This window comes from Tyto alba, unplaced genomic scaffold (assembly GCF_018691265.1).
Source record: "Tyto alba isolate M040663 unplaced genomic scaffold, T.alba_DEE_v4.0 Super-Scaffold_18, whole genome shotgun sequence".
NCBI classification, from domain to species: Eukaryota; Metazoa; Chordata; class Aves; order Strigiformes; family Tytonidae; genus Tyto; species Tyto alba.
In genome coordinates, this window is record NW_024881280.1 from 33222458 (window position 1) to 33246927 (window position 24470).

Consider the following 24470-nt stretch of genomic DNA (forward strand, 5'->3'; position numbering starts at 1 on the left):
GTGGAAGCCTCCAAGCCCACTTGATGCAGCCACTGCTGGGGATGATAGGAGCACAGGGCAGGGGGGTTAGCGATGTGCATCCCTCCGCTGACTCTTTCTCTTGTGGTCAGTGAATAAAATTTCCTTGTTTGCACTTTCAAGGTTTTAGCACCTATCCCCTTTCAATCAGTACTGGCACGGCAGCTCTGACAGCCAGTCAACCAGTACTGCCAGACCCCACTGCCCACGGGCTGTTCTTCTGAATAAGCACCCTGTGTGTCTTCTCTCATGTAACTTCTCACACGCCTAATACACGTTGTCAAACATTAATCATTTAGAAACATCGGTGCTGCAGTACCAATCTTCTATAGGTGAGATCCCAGCAGCCTAAGATCTTGCAAGTATAATTTAAACTTGCTCTCATCCTTCTGCATTGAATTAGTATATTTTAATCGTAATTTCTCTAGGGCAAGGACTGTCTTTTTGTTATATGTTCAGGTCACGCTTAGTCTTAGCTTACAACATGGCCCTGGTAGCACTAGTGCAATAAAACGACAATAGGATTCACTGAAACCCCTCTCGAGGCAGAGCCTGGACTTGCACTGGCAATATCAAAACACTTTGAGAAGTTATTTCAACGTTACAAACTTTAACTGTTAAGGTAGATAGTTCTGATAACAGATTCTACCTTTAGCAACCCCAAAAAAAAAAAAAAAAAAAAATCCCCCAAAAAAGCCAAGCCAAAACCAGCTGATTCACTTCTAGAACTGAAGCTAGAGAAAAAAACACACTGATGGCTAAAAACGATGGCAGGAGCCTTTTTTCAGAGTTGTCCAGCCACGTGGGTTTCCAGCCTGCCAGGAGCCACCTACCTGGGAGGAGAGCTGTTTGTTACCCCTGTGAAAGCTGGGCCAAAGCAAGTAAAAACGTTGACGTGCTGGAGTTCTCGGGAGCCAGATCCCACGGTCAGAGAGACGCTTAACCCCCCCCAGAGCTGCCTGGGAGGGGGTTCCACAAGAGGCAACGGGTCCCACGCCACTGCCTGGGGGGGGGGGGGGGGGGGACCAGGGGGTGCCACGAAGCTGCTGGCTCAAGGTCCCAGTGAGGTGGTCGGTGCCCTCCCAGCAAGAGGAAAGAAAAAACAAGAGGCAGAAGCTGGGCTGAGACGGCAGGACCAGAATCAGGCTGGGGAAAGGGGGCTGGGGGAGAAGGGTGGGCAGGTAAGTGGAGAAATGAAGGAAAAGACTGAGGGGAGAGGAGAAAGAACCTACCGGTGTCTCTGTCAGGCACTTTCCAGTGCAGGATGTGTGCGGAGGAGCAGGGAGGTCACCCTGCCCAAAAGGAAAAAACTGAGGGAGGAGAGGAGACGGACACTGGCTGCACCAGGAGACACAGCAGAAACCAGAGTGTGTGCGTGTGTGAAGGGGAAAGCGCTTTGACAGGGAACTGGGAAAGAGCTGGGAGCTCCTGGGCAAGGAGGCCAGAACAAAGGGTGAAAGGGGAAGAAGAGGCAGATGCCACGGGATGGGATTGGGATGTTTTGTTCTTTTATTAAAAAAAAAAAAAAAAACAAACAAAAACAAAACAAACAAAAAAAAACCCAAACAAACAAAAAAAAACCAAAACAAAACAAAACAAAAAACAAACCAAAACAAAACAAAAAAAAAAAAAAAACAAAAAAAAAAAAAAAAAAAACAAAACACAAAACAAAACAAAACAAGCAGAAAAGAAAAACCAAAAAATCCCAACCAAACCAAACCAAAAATAAAACCCACCAAACACTAAATTCTGAGTTTACCAAATCAAGCATTCAAGGGGCAGGAAATGTTTGACCTAAGACCGTCCCTGAAACCTCAAAGTGGCCTCCTTCACTGTATGAGTTATAATACAATCTTATATGACTCAGCTTTGTATTTCCAACATTGCAACTTAACCACTTCTGATTTCGTTTGTTTCATTCTGCCTTATGTGGGAGAGAAACACGCTTACATAAACAAACCAGTACCCTCAAGGAAATAAATCATCCATCCTGCATATTAAATAAAAAGAACAGTATTGATAATACACACCCTGCCTTGGTTTTCACAGAAAGAAATCTTTGAAACAACATATAATTAAACTCAAAAATTTACTTCAGCGTGATTATATATAGATGAGTCTAATAAGCTTATATAATCATAACTGAAAAGATTAGAAGAAAATCTAAAATAAGAGCAATTAGGAAGAATGTTGTCATCAGTGCAAATGTAGGCAGGACCATTCCCCTTTCCCTGCAGCACAGTAGGATGCCTGACAAACAGTAGACATCACCCATGGTCACTGGAAAGGAGGGGTCAGAATAACATCATAGAAGAGCAAGGCAGGATTTTGGGTCCATCAGGCAGGCTGGGGATTCAAAGCAATCCTACTCTGTCAGCTCAGGGCGCGTACAGAATAGCTGGAAACACAGATTCCCCAGGCTAGACCATGCAAGAGCAGGTTTGGGTTTGTTTTGGTTTGGGTTTTTTTTTTTTTTTCTCCTAAGGGAATTTGGAGCTTCAAGGCAAAACAAGCCCATCTGAAGAGCATGCCAACTTATCTTAGTTACTCTAGCAGGGTTTTTCTTTGAGTTTTCAGTAGTTGCTGTTCATTGCAAAGCCTGTTATTTCACACATGACCGAGAGTAAAATCCTGAGTATTTTTCCCACCCTTTTGATCTAGATGAGGGACCTGCCCTCTCTTTCTCTAGCCTCAAATAATAGACAGCCCTTGTAACTAGTATGTTTTGTCCTGGTGGAGAATGGCCGTGGACCCATTTAGCCACAGGTGTCATGCCCTACTTTAATTCTCCAGAACACACTGCACTGCAGATACCCATCACACTGAGCAAGAGAAAATGTTAGCAAAGCTCTGCTCCAAAGGAGGAGGGAACACCCTCTCCTTTCCTTCTTCTTTTGTTGCTGTTGCAAAAAACGGACAGTCTTGCTGGATGAGTTCACTCTGCAGGTGCTCACAAAGAACCAGGATTTGACCCATTCTTGAGTTTCACTTTCATTATTAAGCATGGCTTGAACAGATGCAACTGCCTCTCAGGGTCAGTCATAGAATCATAGAATAGGTCGGGGTGGAAGACATCTTAAAGACCATCCAGTTCCAACCCCCCTGCTCCGGGCAGGGCCCCCTTCCCCCAGCCCAGGGGGCTCCCAGCCCCGTCCAACCTGGCCTTGAACCCTTCCAGGGAGGGGGCACCCACAGCTGCTCTGGGCACCCTGGGCCAGCGCCTCACCCCCCTCAATAGTGAAGAATTTCTTCCTTGTATCTCATCTAAATCTCCCCTCTTTCTGTTTAAAACCATCACCCCTCATCCTGTCACTAACACCCCCTGACCCAGAGTCCCCCCCCACCTCTCCTGTCCCCCCTTTAAGCCCTGGGAGGCCACTCTCAGGGTCCCTCCCTCCAGGCTGAACCCCCCAACTCTCTCAGCCCGGCCCCCCAGGGGAGCTGCTCCAGCCCCCCCAGCATCTCCGTGGCCCTCCTCCAATCCATGGGCAGCAATATATCATACTACCTCACGTGAATGGTAAGAGGGGAAAAGCCTGCTTTAGCCCTCTGCTCCTCAGTTTCTGGCAGGCAAACCTTGTCCCCACAACCTACTACAGCCATGCTGCTGCCCCAAATGCAATAGCTTTCTTGTGACATCAAGCAGTGGTCATGGGGGGGGGGGGGGTTATGAAATGACATGACATAGTAAAAAGGGACCAATGAATTCAAAATTTCCTACTTTTAAAGCATATGTATGGCTGGTTGCAATGCGTTCTACAGGAAAACACCTTAGGAAGCAATTGCTCAAGAAAACCCTTTTCTGACATCTTAATCTTGTGCACCGCAGGTTTGCTCTACCAAAATCTTCATTGTCTGCTCGTGATATTTTTTTCAGGAGCTGAGGCATATTCTCCATCATCACTCCAATCTACAGCTCTAGCTAGGAGAGATCTTCTCCTCTGGGAAGTAATTCACACACAGGGAAGTTCACGTTTGGTCTCATGCATTGCCAGTTATCTATTTTAACTCCTGCACAGCAAATCCCCAGCCATTAGGAATGAAACCAGCCACCACTATTTCCCACAGGAAGTGATGGAGTAAATCTTACATCTGTCCTACAAGATTAACTTTACAGATAAACAACAAGTCTCAAATCCTGAAAAAACTTTTCAACTTGTCTCAGTATCTTTTTGATGTACGGACAAACGCACATGTCAGGTAGCTACGGAGTGAGAAATGTTCATCGTTCAGAACCAGGAGGAGAAGTAGAAATGTTTCATCTGCAGTCTCAAACGCTCCTCATATGAGTGACAGAACTGTTTTGTGAATGACAGGTCAGCGGCCAAAACCTCTCCTCATGTATGTCACAGTAAATTGAAATTAGTGGCGCTAGACCTGTTTGTACCAGCCAAAGGACTAGTCCTGAACAGAGACAGTGACTCTGAATAGCCTATCACTACACCATTTTAAAGTTACTATGATTTTTTCAAAGTCGAAAGAATTATATCAGTTTAATGCTAGTGTAATAAACAAGAGTTTCTGTCTCTTGGTTTTTTGTTGTTTTTTTTTTTTTTTTTTTTTTCTGCTTGCTTTTTAGCTCTAAAGCTTCTGATGAAAATCTCTTCCACTTGACAAAACTGCTGGTGAGCACTGTAGAAGTTATTGGGAGGTGTGGGGATTTGCCCTTTTGCAGGACAAATCATGAAGAAACAGAACTTGTAATCAGCCGTTAATAATAAAGTGAGACGCTCATTAAGCTCAATTTTGAAAAAGATAGATAAATTGCAAAAGAAAGCCAAGACTGGATACTAAATATAATAAATGGAAAAGCAGCTAAGACATTTTCAAAAAGGAAAAAAAACAAGAAAATTTAAAGATCAGCCTGCCTATTCTGCAAAAGTTTAGCCAGTCTCTCAAGAATCACAAGAAGCACTGAATCTTTGAGCCAGGCCTCTAGCCAACATCACTTAATTCTTATCTGCTGGTTGCATGCCAGCTTCCTGGTGTGGATGCCAGTAATCTGTAAGGCAAATCACACAGCAAGAACACAAAATCTCTCTGACGTGGCAAGTGTCAGTCAGACAATGGGTGACAATACGTCCGATGGGAATTAATACCCTATAAATATCCTTATTTTTTAGGCATTATTGCAGATAAATAGCAATCTACTGGAATAGCCAAAATTACTTGTGAGAAGACGTTATGATGTTTAGCACATGTTTGTCTCCTCCTGTCTTGCCCCAGACATTTGGATGTGAAAGTTTGCAGAGCACCGCTGGGTCAGCTAAATGCAGTTCTGCAACTGTAAGAAAACTACTTGGTGTAGCCTCATCAAATATATACCCAGGCAAACTTTATTCTTCCCAGAGTATGGGAGAAAAGGAATACTCTGCTTTGTTTGGCAGCTCCTTCAGAGTGGTTAAGTAATACCCCATCGCCAGCAGGCTATCATGGGAAAGGTTATCACTGCCCGACTGAGAGATGGCAAAAGACTAATGCAACAAACTGAATTGCAGAGATACGGGAACATCTGTAGACTGTCATTTGTCAGTGGTATCCAAATCCCTCCAGCCAGCTCTGAGGTACTCTTCATGACTTGATAATAAAGGAGAGAGAAAAACAAAATCAAGCTAATAAGAAAATACCTACCAGAAGCAAGTTCAAGAGAAGAAAGTCAGTCTTTCATCAAAGACCTTTTAGGTGTGCATGCTCCCGAAGCGCTGCACATCCTAAACTTCAGGACAATTCTTGGCTAAATTGTCACTGCAGACCAAGGCTAGCATCGAGGTGCTCGGTGGTGCGTTAAAGACACACACCCTCCTTACACACATGGCCTTGGTCACGATAAAACACGGCATCTTTTCTTAGGAGTAGCCCAAGGGGAGAGGATGGTGGTGTAACTACAAATTGTACAACCGGTACCACAACTCCCCGAAACCACCGAGCACCACATCTGATCCCAGCCACACCTGCTCAGCCCTTTGGCTTTCTGCACCGCCTGGACTGGCCCCACTCAGCTGAGCCTGAAGGCTTGCTGTCAGCAGCAAGATTACGGTAAAAGTTATTCCAAAGACTACAGCACGGGTGTAGTTTTTTTGAGAGACAGTTTCAGTTCTCATCTCTGCTACAGCTTTTTTTTTTTTTTTTTTTTTTCTTTTTAATCCTGGAGAAACCCTTCGTTTCCGTAATTATTTCTAAAACAGCCTTGCTAAACTGGACATCTGATTGCTCTGGTTTCCAGAGGCCTGTCGGGAACCAGCACCTCTCAGGTGCCAATAATTCACTTTACCTGCATTCGTGCTGCTTAGAAACCCCCCTTGCCCTGAGGCTCAGTGGTGCCAGAAGATCTCCAAGGAGCCTGAAAGAAACGCCAGCAGGCAGACAAGGGAGCCAAGCTCTCACTGCGAGGGCAGACGGGGTAGCTTGGTGTCCTGGGTTGAGTGAGTGGTGGAGTTTTTTGGTGGCAGGGGAGGGGGCCCCCCTGGGAGAAGCTTCTCCCCCAGCTCCAAGCCAGCTCTAACTGCAGCTCTGTAGGCTGCTGTAAGCTCTATGAGCAGCCTGGGTTTGCTCCTAAAGGCAGCAAACCCTCACTTCAGAGGTGACTCCCGGACCAAGCAGTATAGCCACAAAGATACTTGTGTTTTGAGGCCGCTGTGACCAGCCCTATACATCTCAGGGTCACTGCCACCGGTATATTTCAGATCACCATCAGTAGAATGAGGCTTACAAATTTCACCGTGTTGTGACACCTAAAAATAAAATAAGCATAGGATATTCAGATACTATAATAACAGAGGTTATCAAGTACGTCATCCAGACTATAAAAGCCAAAACTCTGCCTACTGTCTAAAGGCATATATATAGCACTTAGTTTAAGGGTGGAGCTCTTGCCCAAAGCTTCCCCCCAACACACGCCTTGCTGGTTGTTGCATCCTCAGAGGTGGCTGCATTGCTGCTGTTTTCCTTCCCCTGTACTGGATGCAGAGTATTTATAGGTTTGTATTTATTTGTAAAGTATTAGCCAAATAAAAGAAGCATTCCTATGTTTTACTGTGAAAATAACCATTTACTTGGGATAGCAGGGCAAAAAACTAGCTCTGTTAGAATTAATCATATCACATCTTTCATGTTGTGGCAAAAATCAAATATCCAAGTACACTGCATTCTATCCAGACAATAGGAAGTCCTCTAAACAGCACATGATGTCCCTGAGAAACTACACAAAAGTGCCACTGATTGATCACTTCAAAAGGAGTAGTCTACAGAGAAAGCATGTAAACCAAGGGCACAGTTTCAGCAGAATAAAATTAGATATGTGATGTTAGAGCTGCATTGTTCTTCCTGCCCTGCTCTGCTTCGCTTCCAGGCATTCTACACGACCCATCCTGTTTATTCAGATGAGCTGTGAAGGGTCTGGAAGAGTTATTTTGGGATGCTGTCCCAGACTTTTGGGTTACTGATGTGAAACACGACTCCCTTCACGCATTGGATTCTTTGTCCGCTCTTTTTTTCAAATTAAAACTCCTCAGACCAGTATTAGTGGAGTTATCTTGTGCCCCGATTTTAGCGAAACACTTCCTTTCCCAGTTTAACAGATCATTTTCTGAGGTGTTGGACAATGCTGTATCCAGTCACGCTGCAGGAAAGGTATCTGAAGTCCCTGGTCACTGGCGGAGAGAGCCTGCAGTAGCAGATAAGGGCAGATGATGCCCTTCAGCAGGGCTGCTCTCTCCCACCCCACCATCAGGAGCATCACACCAGCCAGGCGCGTTTAGCACGTGCTGGCCCAGAGCACAAGAGCCCCCACGACTCTGCAGCAAGGTACTGGTCTAGTGGCAGAGAACTGGGAGACAGGAGCCAACAGTCCGAGAGAAATAGGACGGACGAATGAAGCCATCTCCCTTTCAGGAAACACCAGCAGCTCCTGAACTGGGAGGCACTCAGTTCCTTGAACGCTCTCCTATGGTACGAGGAGAAAGACTGAACAGCTCTGATGCTATTAGTCCAACTTGGAGTGAGGTTAATAACACTTACTGAGCATTAACAGTCAACGCATCCCATAACACTGTGTTACAGGAAAAATATCTATTTTGAGAAATATGAGTGCATGTTATCAGAAGCTGTCAGGAAAAAAAGACAGTTCCTCTTAGGAAAAGAGCAATCGAAAGATGAGAACATCTTAGCCACTCCAACTGAAGACAGTTTTGTACTCATGATAAAATTTTGGTGTGACAGTTTTAAAATACAGACACATGGTTTCACAGAATCATAATTTCTTACCATCCTCTGCTGTAAATTGTTACTGCGTTATAGGCTATACCTTAATAATGCACATTATAAAGAATCAAATAATTGCCTTCCTTTTTCTAGACGCTGTCTTATTTGTACAATTTTAGGCATTATTAACGTGAAGGTTATTTCTGAGAGATACTTTTTAGAATTCAGCTCATCCAAGTTCACTTCTACGCTTCCTTAGGTAAGAGAAACAGCTATGGCAAGAGAAAGACTTCTCTGGCAGAGCAAGGAAATTAGACAACCAGCTACACTCAAAAATGAAGCAGCAGTAAAGACACAGGACATATTAATGGCATTCTCCACCATATGTGGCTACCAAACATGCGGTTCAAAAGTTCTGCATCTTACAAGCACTTAGAAAGGTCACATTTGGTAGCGGCACCAAAGGTGAAGGACAGCAAAACAGTTAAAGGTTTGGGAAATGATGTGTGTGTCACGGAAGGGAAGGTTAACTGAGTCACAGCTTGGCTGCCAGGCCAGGAGCTGGTGGCGGTGGGCAAATCGCTCCCGTCAACATGGGCGGCACCAGCTGACATGGGGTCAGCAGCTCTGGGAAAGAAGCGAACAGCAAGAGTCAGAAAAGCAGAGGAACTGCCCCCTCTTGTCAGCCTAGGCACCGAGAGACAGCAGCAAAAAGCCTCTGCGGCCATAATTATATACAGCCAACTAATCATCAATTACCCGCGCATCACAAACCCATTAAGGGAGGTTAATGAAGGTAAGGCAGACAGTGGGGGCTGTTGCATTTGCTTGGCTCCTGCCATCTGACTTTTCAGTGCTGTTTGCATTATTTGGCTATAAGGTTTCCGAATATATGCATCCATACGGAATGAAGTACAATGCTTTTTAATGTTTAATAATCCATTTCTTCTTCTAAAGGAAAATGGGGAGAAGCTACAGTGCTCTGCAAGACAAATATTTTCTAACTCATGAGGCCTGAGAAACATCAAATTACCGTTTGCAATATTCTAGGGCATCAACTCTTCCTCCCTCCACACATACATTTCAATAAATACAATAAATTTCTCTTCCAGCAAATTTGTTTGCAGTAACTTCTAACGTAACTGACTGTTGGAGAATGGCTCAGAGACAAGGGTCCTGAGCCCCCCGAGCAGTTGTACGATCAGAGCCTGCTCTAGCTGCTGATGCTGGGCCCCACTAGGGTTTGCCTGCAGCTGCTGATACAGGAGGAATGTCAAGGATGCTTCAGCCCTGTGTACCGTGGTGTGTCGAAAACAGGTTAAGGGGAATTAGGAATAGTGGTCTGAGAAACCCAGTGTTATGGTAACGGTGGTCTGAGAAACATTGTGTTACGGTACCGTCGTGTATCGAAAACAAGTCAACAGGAATCAGAAATAGTGGCATGAGAAACTTAGTGTGATGAGAAGCTTGTGCTGTTAGCTAACTGCAAGTAGGTGGACCGTGCAAATACGACCTTTGGAGCTTAAGCCAATCAGCTAGTGACTAGTAGGCATAATAATTATCATTGTCTGTATAAATATGTGTACCCTGGACCAATAAACACACACGGTGATTGATGCTCTATCACCCACCCTGAACCCGTCTCGGCATGTCGTTCGTCCGCGGCTCCGCAACTGACTGCAATTACTGTCTGATACTGAGTTATAACAAGATTGATCAGTTTGATTGCAGTTGGTGAACTGTTTCTAGACAGGCATTTTATTTGCAAAATACAGTCGCAGTTTTTCCTCAGCAAAAATCTACAGAATGAATGTGCTTTATGTGTTTTAAATGCTCCTTATTTGAAATTATGCAGCAGATGGTATATTTTGCAGCATACTAAAGAATGATTAACCCTTTATTCTTGCTGTGGCAGATTCAGCTGCTGATTTTCAGTGTGGACATCTATCCAAGGCACCTACTTTCATTTATTGTCCATCATCCACGAAACTTTCAGACCCATTACGAAGAGCCTCACAGGCTCTTTTGCCAGGAGCACCCTCCCACAGGAGTAATCAGGTCACTTCTTTCAAACCAGCTCGTGAACAAAGTTTTGCTGACAGAAATGTTGGGGGGTGGAGGAGGAATATGGAAAGAAAAGGTGGCTCCTCCAATTTGCTGAAGACCAGGCTTTGCTGGATTAGTTGCAGCCCTTGAAGCTGCTCTGCCTCTGTGGCTCTGCTAGACTCTTCTACCAGAACCTGGCCAGGTTTCTCCTGCTTGACCTCGTTGAAGTACTTCTCTATCCCCACTGGGTCTACACACATGGAAATTAATTCAGAGTTTAAGTCTGTTTTTGCAGCAGCACTTACTAAGCTGGAGGGGACCTTCCCAACAGACTAGTAAAAAAAAGTGGCAAGCTGCACACACAGCGCTGGGCTGTATCCCAAAGGACCCCTGGCATAGTTCTACCAGCAGCTGCTAAACTGAGCTCTTAAAATATTGATATTGATTAGGGGCTTTTGTTGAAATGCATCTCCCTTCATTCCCACGGAGAGGCCACATCTCACATTCTGCTTGCTGCCACGTACAGCTTACAGTGCTGTTTGCCAAGCATGTCCCAGAAAGACTAATGATGTTTACAGTGCTTCGTGCACATTTAGGCACAACATTTTCATGATAATCGCATCTAATTCACCCAATTACAATTTATAATATATATAACAGATGTCAAAATACATCACAGCAGGCCTCTGGTGGTGGAGCCTGGGCCATTGCCGCAGAGCCCTGTGCAATGAGCACTGACTCACAGCAGGTTTTGCCCTGTGTGAACAGACGAGCTAGAGACACACTGTGTGCACGCTCCTCCTGGGGAGCCTGTGGGAACTGTGTCATGTCCCTCCCTCCTGCCCAGTCCTCCTAAACTTTAGCGCTGCCCAACGTAGCACGCGTTCACCGAATTAAAAGGTGCAACAACGCTGACACAGCCTCCTTGTCCAGTCCCAATTCTTTGCACACCCTCATATAAATCACGACGCGTGCAGGCTGTCACCGCGGGGGGCTCTGCCAGCTTGGATTAGATGCTGCCAGTGCAGCACATGGTAATGCCGGGGGGCCAGCCAGGTCCCCAGCAAGGCATGCCCTAATGAAACCATCACCAGAACGGCCTGTCTCAGCAGGGAAACCGCCAACGGATTATATATGGAACATACCATTAGAGTTAATGCACATGAAGGGAAAAAAACTGCACTGAAGCAGCAAAGTGGAGGGACCAGAAATGGAATTTGGAAATGGCCAGATGAAGCTGAAACTCCCTGAGCCATTCCGATCGTTAAATTGCTCCACTCCCCTTGATGACCTGTATTAGGGAAAAACACTGAAGCACCAGAGGAACTTCCAGCGTGACCTGCTTTGTTAGACAGTCCTTGTCAGAGAGGACAAAAAAGTTCTCCTGAAAGGTAAGATTTAAAATACAGAGGCAATTGTTAGTGATGGGTATAAGCATATCGGGGAAGTACTGCATTCGTGTTTTCCTTTAAGAGTAGATTAAAGCTCTTACTCCTCCTTTACTCAGCTACTGCGATTCCTTTCATGTTAAAATCTATTTTGGTTGCTTTAAGTGTTTGGAAGGACTTGACCTAGCAGCCAGGCAGAAAGCACCTGCACTCCACCTTTGTCCTCTGAAAAACATCTCTATTGCCCCCTTTAGCTCTCACTCTACTTCCTGAGAAACTTCTGGCGTTATTACTTAGGCCCACAAATGCACAGCAGAGCTCTGTTAAAACACAGAAATTAAAACGCAGAGCAGATTCTTGTGGTTCAAATCAAGGTGTCCTGTCTCACAGGTACTCTCTTACCAACCCTAGCCCTTCCAAAGGCATGACCGCGCTTTTACCCATCAGGTACTGTCCAGTAAGCACTTCAAAGACTTGTTGAGAGATCCTAAATACGCATCTTTCTTTCCCCAGATGCAGCAGTGATATTGTTACGTGCCCACAAGGTATTGTGCCACACTGCTGCAATTCAAACTGGCGCGAGATGACTTGAACGAATTCCAAGTAACAAGGGAGATTATTGCCTTCCCAGGGGCGAAGCGCCAGTGTCGTCAGCTCCTCAGAAAAGGAGGAACAGGCATCGTTCATCAGCACGTCAAGCGGCTTCAGGGACAACATCAGTAAACCAGAAACAAACCACAGCAGAAAGCCTGTCCTTTGTATATGCACAAAGGCCTCAAGAGATGGGACAGAGGGAAGTAGGAAGCCTGAATGCATGAGCGTCTGTGAGAGAGGAGCCAGGGGACTGGCAACTACTAAGGATATCTGCTAGCTCACATGGTAACAGTAAAGGATTAATGTCCTTCCTGCAAAACGCATTCCGAAATGCTGTTGCCAAGAGGGAGGGGGGGAAGGTCTGCCAACAGCTGAAAAGGCTCCTAAGGATACTTTTGTGGTAACCTAAAGTGTTCCGCGTGACTTTTGCTAAGGGCGTATTTTGTATAAGGCAAATACTTCAGATTGTTTAGTTTAAATAGATTCTCCCTGTTCACTGATAAAAGATGAAAAAAGCATGTTGCCAAATGCAATGTTAGTAATCTTTCAAAATCTCGGCATCTTGCTTTATAAATATCCTGTACGCACAGGCAGATCGCTTCCAAGCAGTATGCACCTATGTTTAAAGCTTGCATCACAAAATCACAGGATCATTTATGTCAGAAGGGGCCTCCTGAGACCGCACAGTCCCCCCCCAGCAAAACCAGCGTCAGCTACAGCAGGCTGCTGTGGCCCACGCCCACTCAGGTTTTTTAGTATCTCCAGAGATGGAGACTCCCCAACCTCTCCGGGCAACCTGTGGCAGCCCCTGCTCCCAGCAACACACCGCTCCAGCCCGCAGCCCTCAGGCTCACCTGCCCCGGCCTGGGCTCCTCCACGGGCTGCGGGGCCATGGGGCTCCATCGCTGACCTCTGCGAGCTGCAAGGGGACAGCCTGCCCTCTCACCAAAACTGCTCTCCTGCACCAGCAGCAGCAGCAGCAGCACCTGCAGCAGCACCTGCACCAGCAGCACCAGCAGCAGCAGCACCAGCAGCACCACCAGCAGCAGCACGTGCAGCAGCACCTGCAGCAGCACCTGCAGCAGCACCTGCAGCACCAGCACCAGCAGCACCACCAGCAGCAGCACCTGCAGCAGCACCTGCAGCAGCAGCACCAGCAGCACCAGCAGCAGCAGCACCAGCAGCACCAGCAGCAGCACCTGCAGCAGCACCAGCAGCAGCACCAGCAGCAGCAACACCAGCAGCAGCACCTGCAGCACTAGCAGCAGCAGCACCAGCAGCAGCACCAGCAGCAGCAGCACCAGCAGCAGCAACACCAGCAGCACTAGCAGCAGCAGCACCAGCAGCAGCACCTGCAGCAGCACCTGCACCAGCAGCACCAGCAGCACCTGCAGCAGCACCTGCAGCAGCACCAGCAGCACCAGCAGCACCTGCAGCAGCAGCACCAGCAGCACCAGCAGCAGCACCAGCAGCAGCACCTGCAGCAGCACCTGCAGCACTAGCAGCAGCAGCACCTGCAGCAGCAGCACCAGCAGCACCAGCAGCAGCACCAGCAGCAGCACCTGCAGCAGCACCTGCAGCACTAGCAGCAGCAGCACCAGCAGCAGCACCTGCAGCAGCACCTGCAGCAGCAGCACCAGCAGCACCAGCAGCAGCACCAGCAGCACTAGCAGCAGCAGCACCAGCAGCAGCACCTGCAGCAGCACCAGCAGCACCACCAGCACCAGCAGCAGCACCTGCAACACCTGCAGCAGCACCAGCAGCACCAGCAGCAGCACCAGCAGCAGCACCAGCAGCACCAGCAGCAGCACCAGCAGCAGCAGCACCAGCAGCAGCACCTGCAGCAGCACCTGCAGCAGCACCTGCAGCACCAGCACCAGCACCACCACCACCTCCTTTCAAGTGACCTCACTGCTCGCATAGGTGTCTCCCCCCCACAACCCCTCCTCCTCCCAGGTTCCCCTGCTTAGGTCCATTAGCACACGGGTGCGGCCACTGTCGCTAATTGGCTCAGCCTTAATCAGAGGCCAGGCCAACCTGGAGCCGAGGGACCTTCAAGAAGCTTCTCACAGGGGGTGGGCACCACTGTAGCCCCCTCCCCTGCTACCAAAACCCCCACCATACACAAACCCAGCACACCAGTACAGTGGCTTTAATCTTGTTCGCCTTTTTCCTCTCGGCAGTAAGCAACGCATAGCCCATTTTAGAAAACTGGATCAGGTACTCAGGTGATGGCAAACAGCTTTGCTCCAGTCACTTAGGTGTTTTGCACCCTTGCAGGTGGTTTTGCTCAGTTACAGGAAGACTGTCGGGCTGAATGGCATGCCATTTTTAAAGTTCTCTTGGCAGAAGCACAGGTTCCTCAAACAGCAGTGCAATATAACAAAAACACTTCTTACAAAGCTATTTTCTCCATTAACTACTCCTCCAAGGGACAGTCTCCTACTGTCTCTAACTACAGGCACTGAAAGATGTGAGCATGGAGGACTACAAGGCCACAGAGGCAGTCTCCAACACCATGGATCCTTTATCTGCAACGAGGCTGGTCTGGATTTACATTTCTGTGACAGTGCAAGAAATGAATCATCTATCTTTGATACTAGTGGAAGAATTCTTGTTGCCTTGTCCTTTTGTATGCTACATTTTTAATACGTAGTACCTTTGTTGCTTGGTTACTCTCAAACCTTCCAGAGCAGTCTTTAAAAATACATTTATTGCCTGCTCATGCCGTCTCTACTCAAAAACAAAAAGCAACCAAGGAGGCAGTGCTTGGCAACGCCGAGCTGGATGCTGGCTGTTGGAAACACTCTGCAGAACTCACTAACCTGCTCATCCCTTCCCAAGCCCTTAGCTACTGTATCTCCTAGGTAAGAGCGGACTCTGCCCTGTCTAAAGCTGCCCCAGAATTATTCCAAAGTGTGTCTGACGAGGAGAATCCACTTACGCCTCCAGAATTGCCAGCGCTTGCCTAAGTAGATACATAATCCATGGAGTAGGAGCTCTGGAATTAAACAACATATATTAGTGACAATATAACACTAACAACCGGCTTTCCCTTCCGTTTCCACTGTATATTGTTGGCAAGTCCTCTAAACAGACATAGATATGCAAATACATGCAAATGACTCCAAAATAATAATGTGTGCAAAATTCACAACTCCAGAGTGGATGCAGATAGGAATTTACTTGGTGTGAAGCTGCTCACAACCATCATTTTCGCTTTGCCTGCGGGATGGAGGACAGCGGTAGCTATTTGACTGACTGACTGACTTCCACGTGAATCGAGTGTACTCAGGAGATGCCCTGGACCAGCATCTGGCTAATTTTCACATCCACACAGCACTGTATGGATTATAAACCCTGATCTCCGTGCTGGTCGAGTACTTGTGGATGACCACAAGTTGAGTACTGGATTTAAGTTTTAAGAGAGTTGGAGGCTTTTACAAGTGACTTAGAGGTCAAGGCACCACTTGGAATTGGGGATGAAAGCTGTTGTATAAACACAGCCATCACCTCGTCTCTGCAGCTGAAGGGAAATAAGAGAGGTCTCCTGGCTGGTGAAGACACATCTTTAACGCACTCACAAAGTGAGAGCTCGTAAACAAAAGGATTGATTTTCTGAGAAGCATTTGAGAGTAAAAAATTGAAGCTTAGGCTTCTGTATTGTGTGTGTAGTCCTGACTCAAGTGGGAGTGATCATGGAGGGCAATAAAGAGAAGCTTACAGACAAAGAACAATTTGGCCTGGGAAGAAAAGGTCTATGAGGAAAAAAAAAAAATAAAAATAAACACAGCAGAGGCTGTAACTAAAAAAGGGAATATGGAAGGATGAAAACTACAACATTTTTCTATTAAATCAGAACGTGATGCACCATTTTATGCTCAGGAGTTTTGAAAACAGCCAGGTCCAGTTCCCTGGTGGCACAAACAGCATTTTTTTTCCCTAGCGTGCTCTTATAGTTTGTATTCATTAAAGACTGTGAATGAACAGAAATATCTCATTTATAACTCAACTCACGGCATGTGGACACCCAGGACTCCTCTACCTTACACACTTTGCCAGTGTAAATCAAAACCATCCCCTCTCAAGACTGTGTTCATAAATTTCATACCTTGGGCAGTCAAACTGCTTCCCGCTCTGTGTGGACAAACAGCAATCGTTAAACCTGCCCGTACTCAGACCTTGGGGTTGTTACGACTGTTTTGTTTTTTTTTTTTCGGATGTTTTAGCACCTCTGACTCAGGCAAGGAAGACGCAATTCCCTGCTCAGGAGCAAACCTTGTCCGTGGCCTTGACAAGACGGTCCTCCTCGGACATGGCTGTCACCACCTGCCCCTGGGCCCTGCTTGGAGCACCCTGCGCGTCAGAGCCGGGGCGCAGGCATCCCCCACGGGGCTCCTGTCGCTGCTCCGTGAGGGAGCCACGGCCCCAGCACAGATCCACGGCCCGGAGAATCATCCACGAACCGGGCAGAGCCCAGGGTGAGCGCGGAGCCGTCTGTGTCGGGTGCAGGTGCAGCAGGGTAGGGCGGGACGAGCGGGAGCCATGCAGCCCCGCTCGGAGTCGCAGGTGAGGACACGGGTCACCGAGCGGCCCCGGCTTTGTTCAGCAGGCACCAAAAATCCCTACCGACGTTCTTCCCCTTCTCCCTAGCTCTCTCACAAACGCCCACCATCTCTCTCTTCCGTTTGCCCAGTCCTGAGGACCAGACCCCCATAAGCCTGCCCAAGGACCAGCTTTCCCAGTCTCTGTTAGTCCCCCAGAAGCTGGGTCCTGCTCCAGCTGACCAGACACCTCAAAGGGAGCCAGGTCTTGCTGCCTAGGACCATAAAGCAAAGAGTAGCTAGGAGACATCATCCACGACAACTGTACAAGAATAACAAAATTATTCGGCGCCGAAGAGCACAGCTAGAAACCCTTTACCAAAAAAGTACCTGGGTAAAGATGATGCTTAACTCAAAGTACAAGAATAACAAAATTATTCAGCGCTGAAGAGCACAGCTAGAAACCCTTTACAAAAAAAGTACCTGGGTAAAGATGATGCTTAACTCAATGTACAGGAATAACAAAATTATTCGGCCCTGAAGAGCACAGCTAGAAACCCTTTACCAAAAAAGTACCTGGGTAAAGATGATGCTTAACTCAGTGTACAAGAATAACAAAATTATTGGGCCCTGAAGAGCACAGCTAGAAACCTTTTACCAAAAAAGTACCTAGGAGACATCATCCAAGACAACTGTACAAGAATAACAAAATTATTCGGCCCTGAAGAGCACAGCTAGAAACCCTTTACCAAAAAAGTACCTGGGTAAAGATGATGCTTAACTCAATGTACAAGAATAACAAAATTATTCGGCCCTGAAGAGCACAGCTAGAAACCCTTTACCAAAAAAGTACCTGGGTAAAGATGATGCTTGACTCAATGTACAAGAATAACAAAATTATTCGGCGCCGAAGAGCACAGCTAGAAACCCTTTACCAAAAAAGTACCTGGGTAAAGATGATGCTTAACTCAGTGTACAAGAATAACAAAATTATTGGGCCCTGAAGAGCACAGCTAGAAACCTTTTACCAAAAAAGTACCTAGGAGACATCATCCAAGACAACTGTACAAGAATAACAAAATTATTCGGCGCCGAAGAGCACAGCTAGAAACCCTTTACCAAACAAGTACCTGGGTAAAGATGATGCTTAACTCAATCCATCGCTTAGGGAATCTCCTTCTCGGAGGCTGAGGAATTGTGCTCGCCTTGCTAGGAGCTGGCTGCAGGCATGCTCAGGAGCTTCGAGGGGCGAGTGCATGCCCAGCAAGTGCCAGCAGGCGGGATGCTGATTTCGGGTGGTGGGGTCCAGGCTCTGGTGCGGCTCTCAGGGAGGCTCAGGTGGCTCTGGAGCTCAACCAGGAATGTCGGAGCGGAGGCTGTGGGCAAACCTAAGAAAGCCAAGAAGTCTGACAGCATTTCATAACACAGCTATGGTTGCCCAAGGTAGCTCTGCCTTCGCTGCTCCAAGGGGAAGGCAAGCTCTGGGGCTTGGGTGGTAGGGGTTAGGGGGGAAATGGCATGGAATTTTTCAGAAGGATTGCAATGCTTTGAGTTCTCACATTCTCCTATCTGTGCCAAAACTGTAAGCCACTCAATAGTGTAGTAAGAAGAGCCACAATGGCATTAAAAGTTTTTTATTATTGCCGTTTCGTTTTATTTATAATAATAATACTACACAGCATTACTTAATTATTGATTTTTATTTATTATTTATCTTAAGGGAAGCTGAGACACAAAACCCTTCAAGCTCCTCAAGCCCCTTGCCACTACTGAGTGAAAGACTCTACTCTAAAAGTGATGTTTCAGAGCCTCACAGGAGACTTGGTGTGAGCGTGTACCCACACACACATATGCGAGGGGAAGGAACCTTTCCAGCAAGCTGTCTGAAATTAGGGGGTGAACGTCTGACACAGGCAGAGCTGCAGCCCAGCCAGGTTTCGGTTTTGGCACGGCTGTGCGGCCAAGAAACAGGTGCAGAGCAGCCTCTCCTGGTAGAAATTAATTACTGCTTTTCCAGTAAAATTAGTGTCCAAAGTGTTTAATTCCAGATACAGTCACTGCAGCAAAATTTTTCTCTACCACTTTACCATCTGAATGGATTTACAAATACACTCTAGCAAATCATCTGTTAAGTTGAATTACTGTTAAGATCCACGAGTGTCTTTTCATAAAATCAGGTATCTGAAAAGCTGAACCATCCCATTGCTTTAAGCAGTTCATAACCTACAGTGTGGTACACTCCACACACTTCTGTGGATTTTAGCTATATGCACAGAATACAAAATCCCTTTTCTAGCAAACACATAAGGACATTCTCCTTTATTATGGAAAACACTTAGGCATGTATTACTAACTTTGACTGACTTCTGTTGAATTGTTCTGCTGCATCTAACTGCCATGCAAGATTACTCACAGTCTAGCCTTGTGGACACTTAAAAGCTTGACTTTTTAACCTTCCATTAATAATCACAGCATATAAAATGCCCTTTCTAAGTTACATGTGGTGTGGGTAAAGCACGTTAAGGCCAGCTTGGTATATATTTTAATATTATTGGGGATTTGCCAGTCTCCACACTATCCTCTGGGCTACTGGCAGAATCTGATGTTTAGGCCAATTAAACTAGTATCTCAAGTGGCATAAAAACTGCACAGGTATCATCTCACCAAGACAATACAGTATCATTTATCCAAGTACCTATGGAGATACAAGCAGAATAGAAAGCATTGCTTCAAGATGCTGACTACCGAGGTTTCTCCCACAAAACTGATGTTGCAAAAACAAAGAAAAGAGATCAACTCTTGCAACAATTTTGTCAAGGCCAATTCACATATGATAGCACACAGTAAATTAACACATTATGCATGTGAGTGATGACTTAGCGAAGCTCACAGTTAGAGACCAGCAAGATAATCAGAGCTCTTGGCTTACTTAAAAAGAGAAGAAGAAGAAAAGGAAGAGAAGGTAAGAGATTTCTTACTTGTGTTTTGATTAGCAGAGAACGCACCTCTGAGAGTGAATTTGAGAAGCAAATATCAAACCGTATTTCCAAAAGCAGTAACAAGTCGTATCTTAGTATGACAGAAGACACCACTGACGAGTGCTCACAGGCAGTCTGCTCACGGGCAGGTGAATTCTCTTTAATTTTCCTGAAGAGTGAATGAAGAGGTAAAGGTAACTGAACTTTGCTGAGGCCACAGCTTTCCATGTATCTCTCAGGGACTCTGCTGGGTTCTCCTGCCCCAGCCAGCCCTCTCCTCCACTTGTTTTGTTCTTTCTTCTTTAGCTGAGTCAGGACAGCTGGGTCCGTAGAGGTGTGATGAACCGAATCAGGAAAGTGATCCAGATTAAAACCAGAAAACCATTAATTACCCAGTTTCTGTCTTAATTCATTATATATGCACAAAACCAGTTATTCTGGCACAGTTTAGGAGACAAAGCAATAAACAGGTGGAGTAGCTGTTGGGAGGAGGGGTGAAGGACAGCTTAAGCCACTCCGTGTACACCAAAATGTAAATGCATACAAAAAAAAGACAGTATAATTTAATAGGAAACACATAGACACCAGGAGTGCTTTATCTCAAGTAAAACCATGAATCCTGTCTGTTTATCAGTGATTATATTTTTCTGGAGATAACAGCTTTGTCATCAATTCCATGTATTTCAATGCCTCATTAATATTATTAACAGGTTTTTGCAAGTTTTAGTATTATATGTAGTCATTCACAGAGACCGTGGAAAGTCACAGCAAATGAAGTAGTGCTGTTTTCTAAGCCATCCCTGACTGAAGTGATGCATCTTACTATAACCAAGGCCACATTAACCACCAAGAATACATTAGCTCCTCTTTCAAAAGAGAAAATTAATAAAGTGTTTCCCTTAGCAAATTCAGTTCCCTGCAGAGGAGACTCAGTCGTAGAGGGAAGATGGCGGAAATGGGATGAGGAAATATTTCTCCTGCTTACCAGCTTTCAGTCTAGCAAAAGAACCATCTGGTGTGGCCTTGGTGTAAAAGTTGAGTCCTACGCAGCAATGTGTACCCCAAAAGACAACAGTACAGCAAGTTTGTCCTTCCTCTGGATATTTTTTTCAGTTCTGATTTTGGAAAATGTTGCAGTTCACTTTTACTCAGCAGGTGAACCAATTTTTTTATTTTTATATTTTTTTAAGTGTGTTGACAAATATGTTTTTGTTGGGATGCTGTTTTGTTAGAATCAAATGTTGTTCTTCATGTCTATAACTTGCAAAAAAGCCGCTTTCTTGTTAATATTTCCTGCCAATATGATTGGTTTCTTCTGAAGGCTTAACCCCAGCGTTTCATTATGAGCAACTAGAAACTTCCCCTCTAAAAATGAGAAAACTTGGAGAAATTATTGCTAAGCCTCATAAAACATTTCCTTTAATGGTTGCAGAAAGTGTAATGTCTATTGCTCTGTCACATGTACCTTGACTTCCTGGCATATTACTATCTTAGTCACAATTACAGTCCGCATAAGGAAGTAAATTTGCCCAGTAAGAACATACAATAACACCTAAAATTGCCGTTAGTATCAACCACAGATCTTGATGGTGACTATCCAGCACCTTCTGTGCCCTGGGCAGCAGAGCTGGCGTGCTGTCCTCCAGACAGACAGTTTCTATCCCACGACTGACACATCAGGTGAAGTTTGATTTAGAGAAGACAATACTAGTTGCCAGTTTTTAGGTAGCAGGAGCTATTCTGAAAATACGTTTCAAACATTTTTGCATTATAGTAACAGCTGATACTTCCGGAAATATTTCGCAGAGAAATTCAGGATTTTGAAATGTCTGAGTAATATAAATTCTCGCTGCTTGGGACCTAACGCAGCAGACCTGATCTTAAACATAAAAGCGATTTGAAGGAGGAAAGACCTTTCAGCAAAGCACGCAGACTCAGTCAGGTGCGAGTTCCCCTGAAGACGAGCAAGACGCTGTCAAAACAGTCACAGTTCTTTGCCTTCCTCTAAGCAGGTCCTTCAATTTTCAAACAGTAAAGCATTTGAAGGAATCTTCTCTTTCAGTCCTCCTCAAACTCTCGCTTTACCCTTGCTATGAACTGACAGGGACACAGTTTCATCCTTTTCGGTTCTGCTATATGCTCCGGGAGGATTTTTCAGCAGCTGAGGACACGGGGGAAGGTACAAGCAGTAAAACGTAAACAAGCAGTAAAAAAAAAAGGGGGCGATAGTGGTGTGTTGGGGGTAGGAAGGGAGCGCTGTGGGCTCCTCAGTCCCTGCACCTCATGGCCCTGGCCCGGGGCCCGCTGCGGAGAGGGGTCAGGGCTGGTTCCCCAAAATACAACAGAAGCTCAAAAAGGCCCCGTGTTCCTACCACCGTACGGAGAGATGGCCTGTGTTTTGGAAACGAACATCTCTGTCCTGCCTCAGGAGGGCTGGATGCTTAACCCATAGCTCTGCAGTCCCTGTTCGGGCAGATGAACTCCTTTTAATGTCCTTTCCCTATATTAACCTCACCGCAGGGACGAGTTTTGTAAAAGAAACAAGTATTAAGTTACAGCTCTTCGGAAAGAACAGTAAAAATAGAAAGCTGTTCCCTGGGACAACAATTTTGGCTGGTGTGAATGATGTTCAGCTATCAAGTAAGAAGGTTTGTCTACAGTGAAATTGGTGTAATTGCTCTCCCCTCATTTACACCTGCTGAGTTTGGCCTGTTGACTGTTCTGCTGGAAGCAAGCCCTCAGGGGCAGAAGTGACACGGGAAAGAACGAAGAGAGCAAACTCTGCCAAATAGCTCTGCAAGACCAAGAGAAATCAGAACTCAAGAGCATTGCTGAAAGCCTCATGTTTAAAATAAATACCTTTCGTGCTCTAAGAGACACACCTGGCACTGAGTACACAGGGACGGGCCAGGATGACAGTGCAGCGTTTTATTTTATCGAATAATTCCAGGAAATATTTCAGATCTGTTAAACGTTACTAAACAGGTAACTCCCAGGAACTGCATTTCCTAAAAACTTGTATAGGTATTAGAAAACCCTGTTTATACAATCCAGCACTGCCGATTCCATCCTCTCGTGTACTACTTTGTTTTCCTGTTACCTTTCCGTCCTCAGTGTTTGTGCACGCACCCGTCACACACGCGTTCCCCCACGCGCACCCCCAGCCAGCACTGCCAGGTCCACGTGCTGTCCGGCTTTCCACCAGCTGCACCCGACCCAGCCCAGCCCAGCACCATCCTGGCCACAGCAGAACACGCACCCCCCAACCAACGGGGCCCCGCTAGGGCCTCACAGTCACTCTCGCAGCCCACGCTGCCCTGTTTCTTCTTTTATGGCTCACCACCCCACGTCTGCACCTTTCCCAGGCTCCCGAGTCGCCGTTTGGCCACGATGAAGAGCCCGGTGCTGCCAAACGCCCTCAAACTGAACCGGCAGAAGAGGGGGAAAGGGAGAAAGGAAAGAAGCGCTGGGAGATTCACGGAGCTGTCGGAGCCACCAGCAAATCTTCAACACCAAACAGCTGCCCAGTGTCAAAGTCGAAAGGTGAAAGCTAAAGCTTTCTAATGGAGGCGGTCGTTTACTTATTTTACCGTTGTGCCCACAAGCTGCAGGGCACCAAGCCCCATTTTACTGCGTTCTGTGCTGAGTTACAGGTGGCCCATAGCCCCAAAACTGAAGTAACTTTCCTCCCGCTGATGCAGGTGCATCTCTCTTCTCCTCCCCGGAGGCTTCCTTCCACTCCTGGCCTGCCAGAGCCAAATTTAACACTCGTGCTCCTGGTGCAGAATGAAATCAGCAACAGAACAAATAATTAGATACACAAATGAGAGCCTGAGAGCAGAATTACACTGCACGCAACTACCTCCTTATGACAAACACAGAAGGAGCTTGAACTGTTTCCTTGACTGGGGCCATAAATACTTCATTGTTCCCCTTCAGTAGATTCTTCTTACATCTAATCACTCTGCTTCAGAACAAAACAGCTTTGAAACCTCAGTTTATCTGCCACAAAAAAAAAAAAAAAAAAAAAAGGCAGCTTTATAAAGTCTTTTATAAACTATAATATCAGTTGTCTTAAAACACTATTTGCTAGAAATATGAATTGGCAGAAAAAAAAAAAAAAAACACTTAATATCACATTTGAAAGGTTGTTAACAAAAACCACTACCAGAAAAAAAAAAAAAAAAAAAAAAAACCAAACAACCAAAAAGATAAAAGGAAAAGAAAGAACTCTTGAGCCTGGGTCATCCTCAATTAGGAATGCAGTTAAGGACACCAGCGAATGCTGCTCCGGGTTGGTATGTCATCCTGCTGGCTTCCCATGCATTCTCAGTCAGCTGGAGTGCCATAGGCTGGGCAGTCTTAGTCTCCTCTGCTCCTGGGACTAACCTGGAGAGAAGAGTATTCCGGGTATGCCTCAGTGTCACAAAGAAAAACAGAACTACTTTTGACACTTCCCTTGGGTTGCCATTCCAGCTTGTGCCACCCTGTATCACCCCCCTGGGGCTCACCTGAGCAAAACGAAGCCTGGGATTCTGGCCATTGAGATACAAACTTGAATTACAGCAGACTTCAATTCCGATAGCCACAAACACTTACTAGTAGTTTTTATACAGTCGTTTTCTGTGACAGCTGAATCAAAAATCCAGGGAAGCTCAATCTGCAAATCAGAGGAGTTCGCAACTTCATCACTTTTAATCTAC

At 46.0% G+C, this 24470-nt stretch overlaps 1 protein-coding gene across 1 annotated transcript; it reads left to right on the plus strand.

The window, feature by feature from the left end:
- The first annotated feature begins 8829 nt into the window (after positions 1 to 8829).
- On the plus strand, positions 8830 to 23321 carry LOC122153300 (putative protein TPRXL). Its single transcript, XM_042790984.1, has 5 exons — positions 8830 to 9013; positions 11906 to 12108; positions 13401 to 13454; positions 13881 to 13931; positions 23133 to 23321. The coding sequence occupies exons 1-5, from the start codon at positions 8830 to 8832 to the stop codon at positions 23319 to 23321; spliced, it is 681 nt and encodes a 226-aa protein (XP_042646918.1).
- Positions 23322 to 24470: the final 1149 nt, after the last annotated feature.

Coding starts and splice junctions, on each gene's coding strand:
- LOC122153300 (XM_042790984.1), top strand. CDS start 8,830: ATGGGGTCAGCAGCTCTGGGAAAGAAGCGAACAGCAAGAGTCAGAAAA. Junction 9,014..11,905: donor ATTAAGGGAGGTTAATGAAG/GTAAGGCAGACA, acceptor TGCCCCCTTTAG/CTCTCACTCTACTTCCTGAG. Junction 13,455..13,880: donor GCAGCAGCACCTGCAGCAGC/ACCAGCAGCAGC, acceptor TGCAGCAGCAGC/ACCAGCAGCACCAGCAGCAG.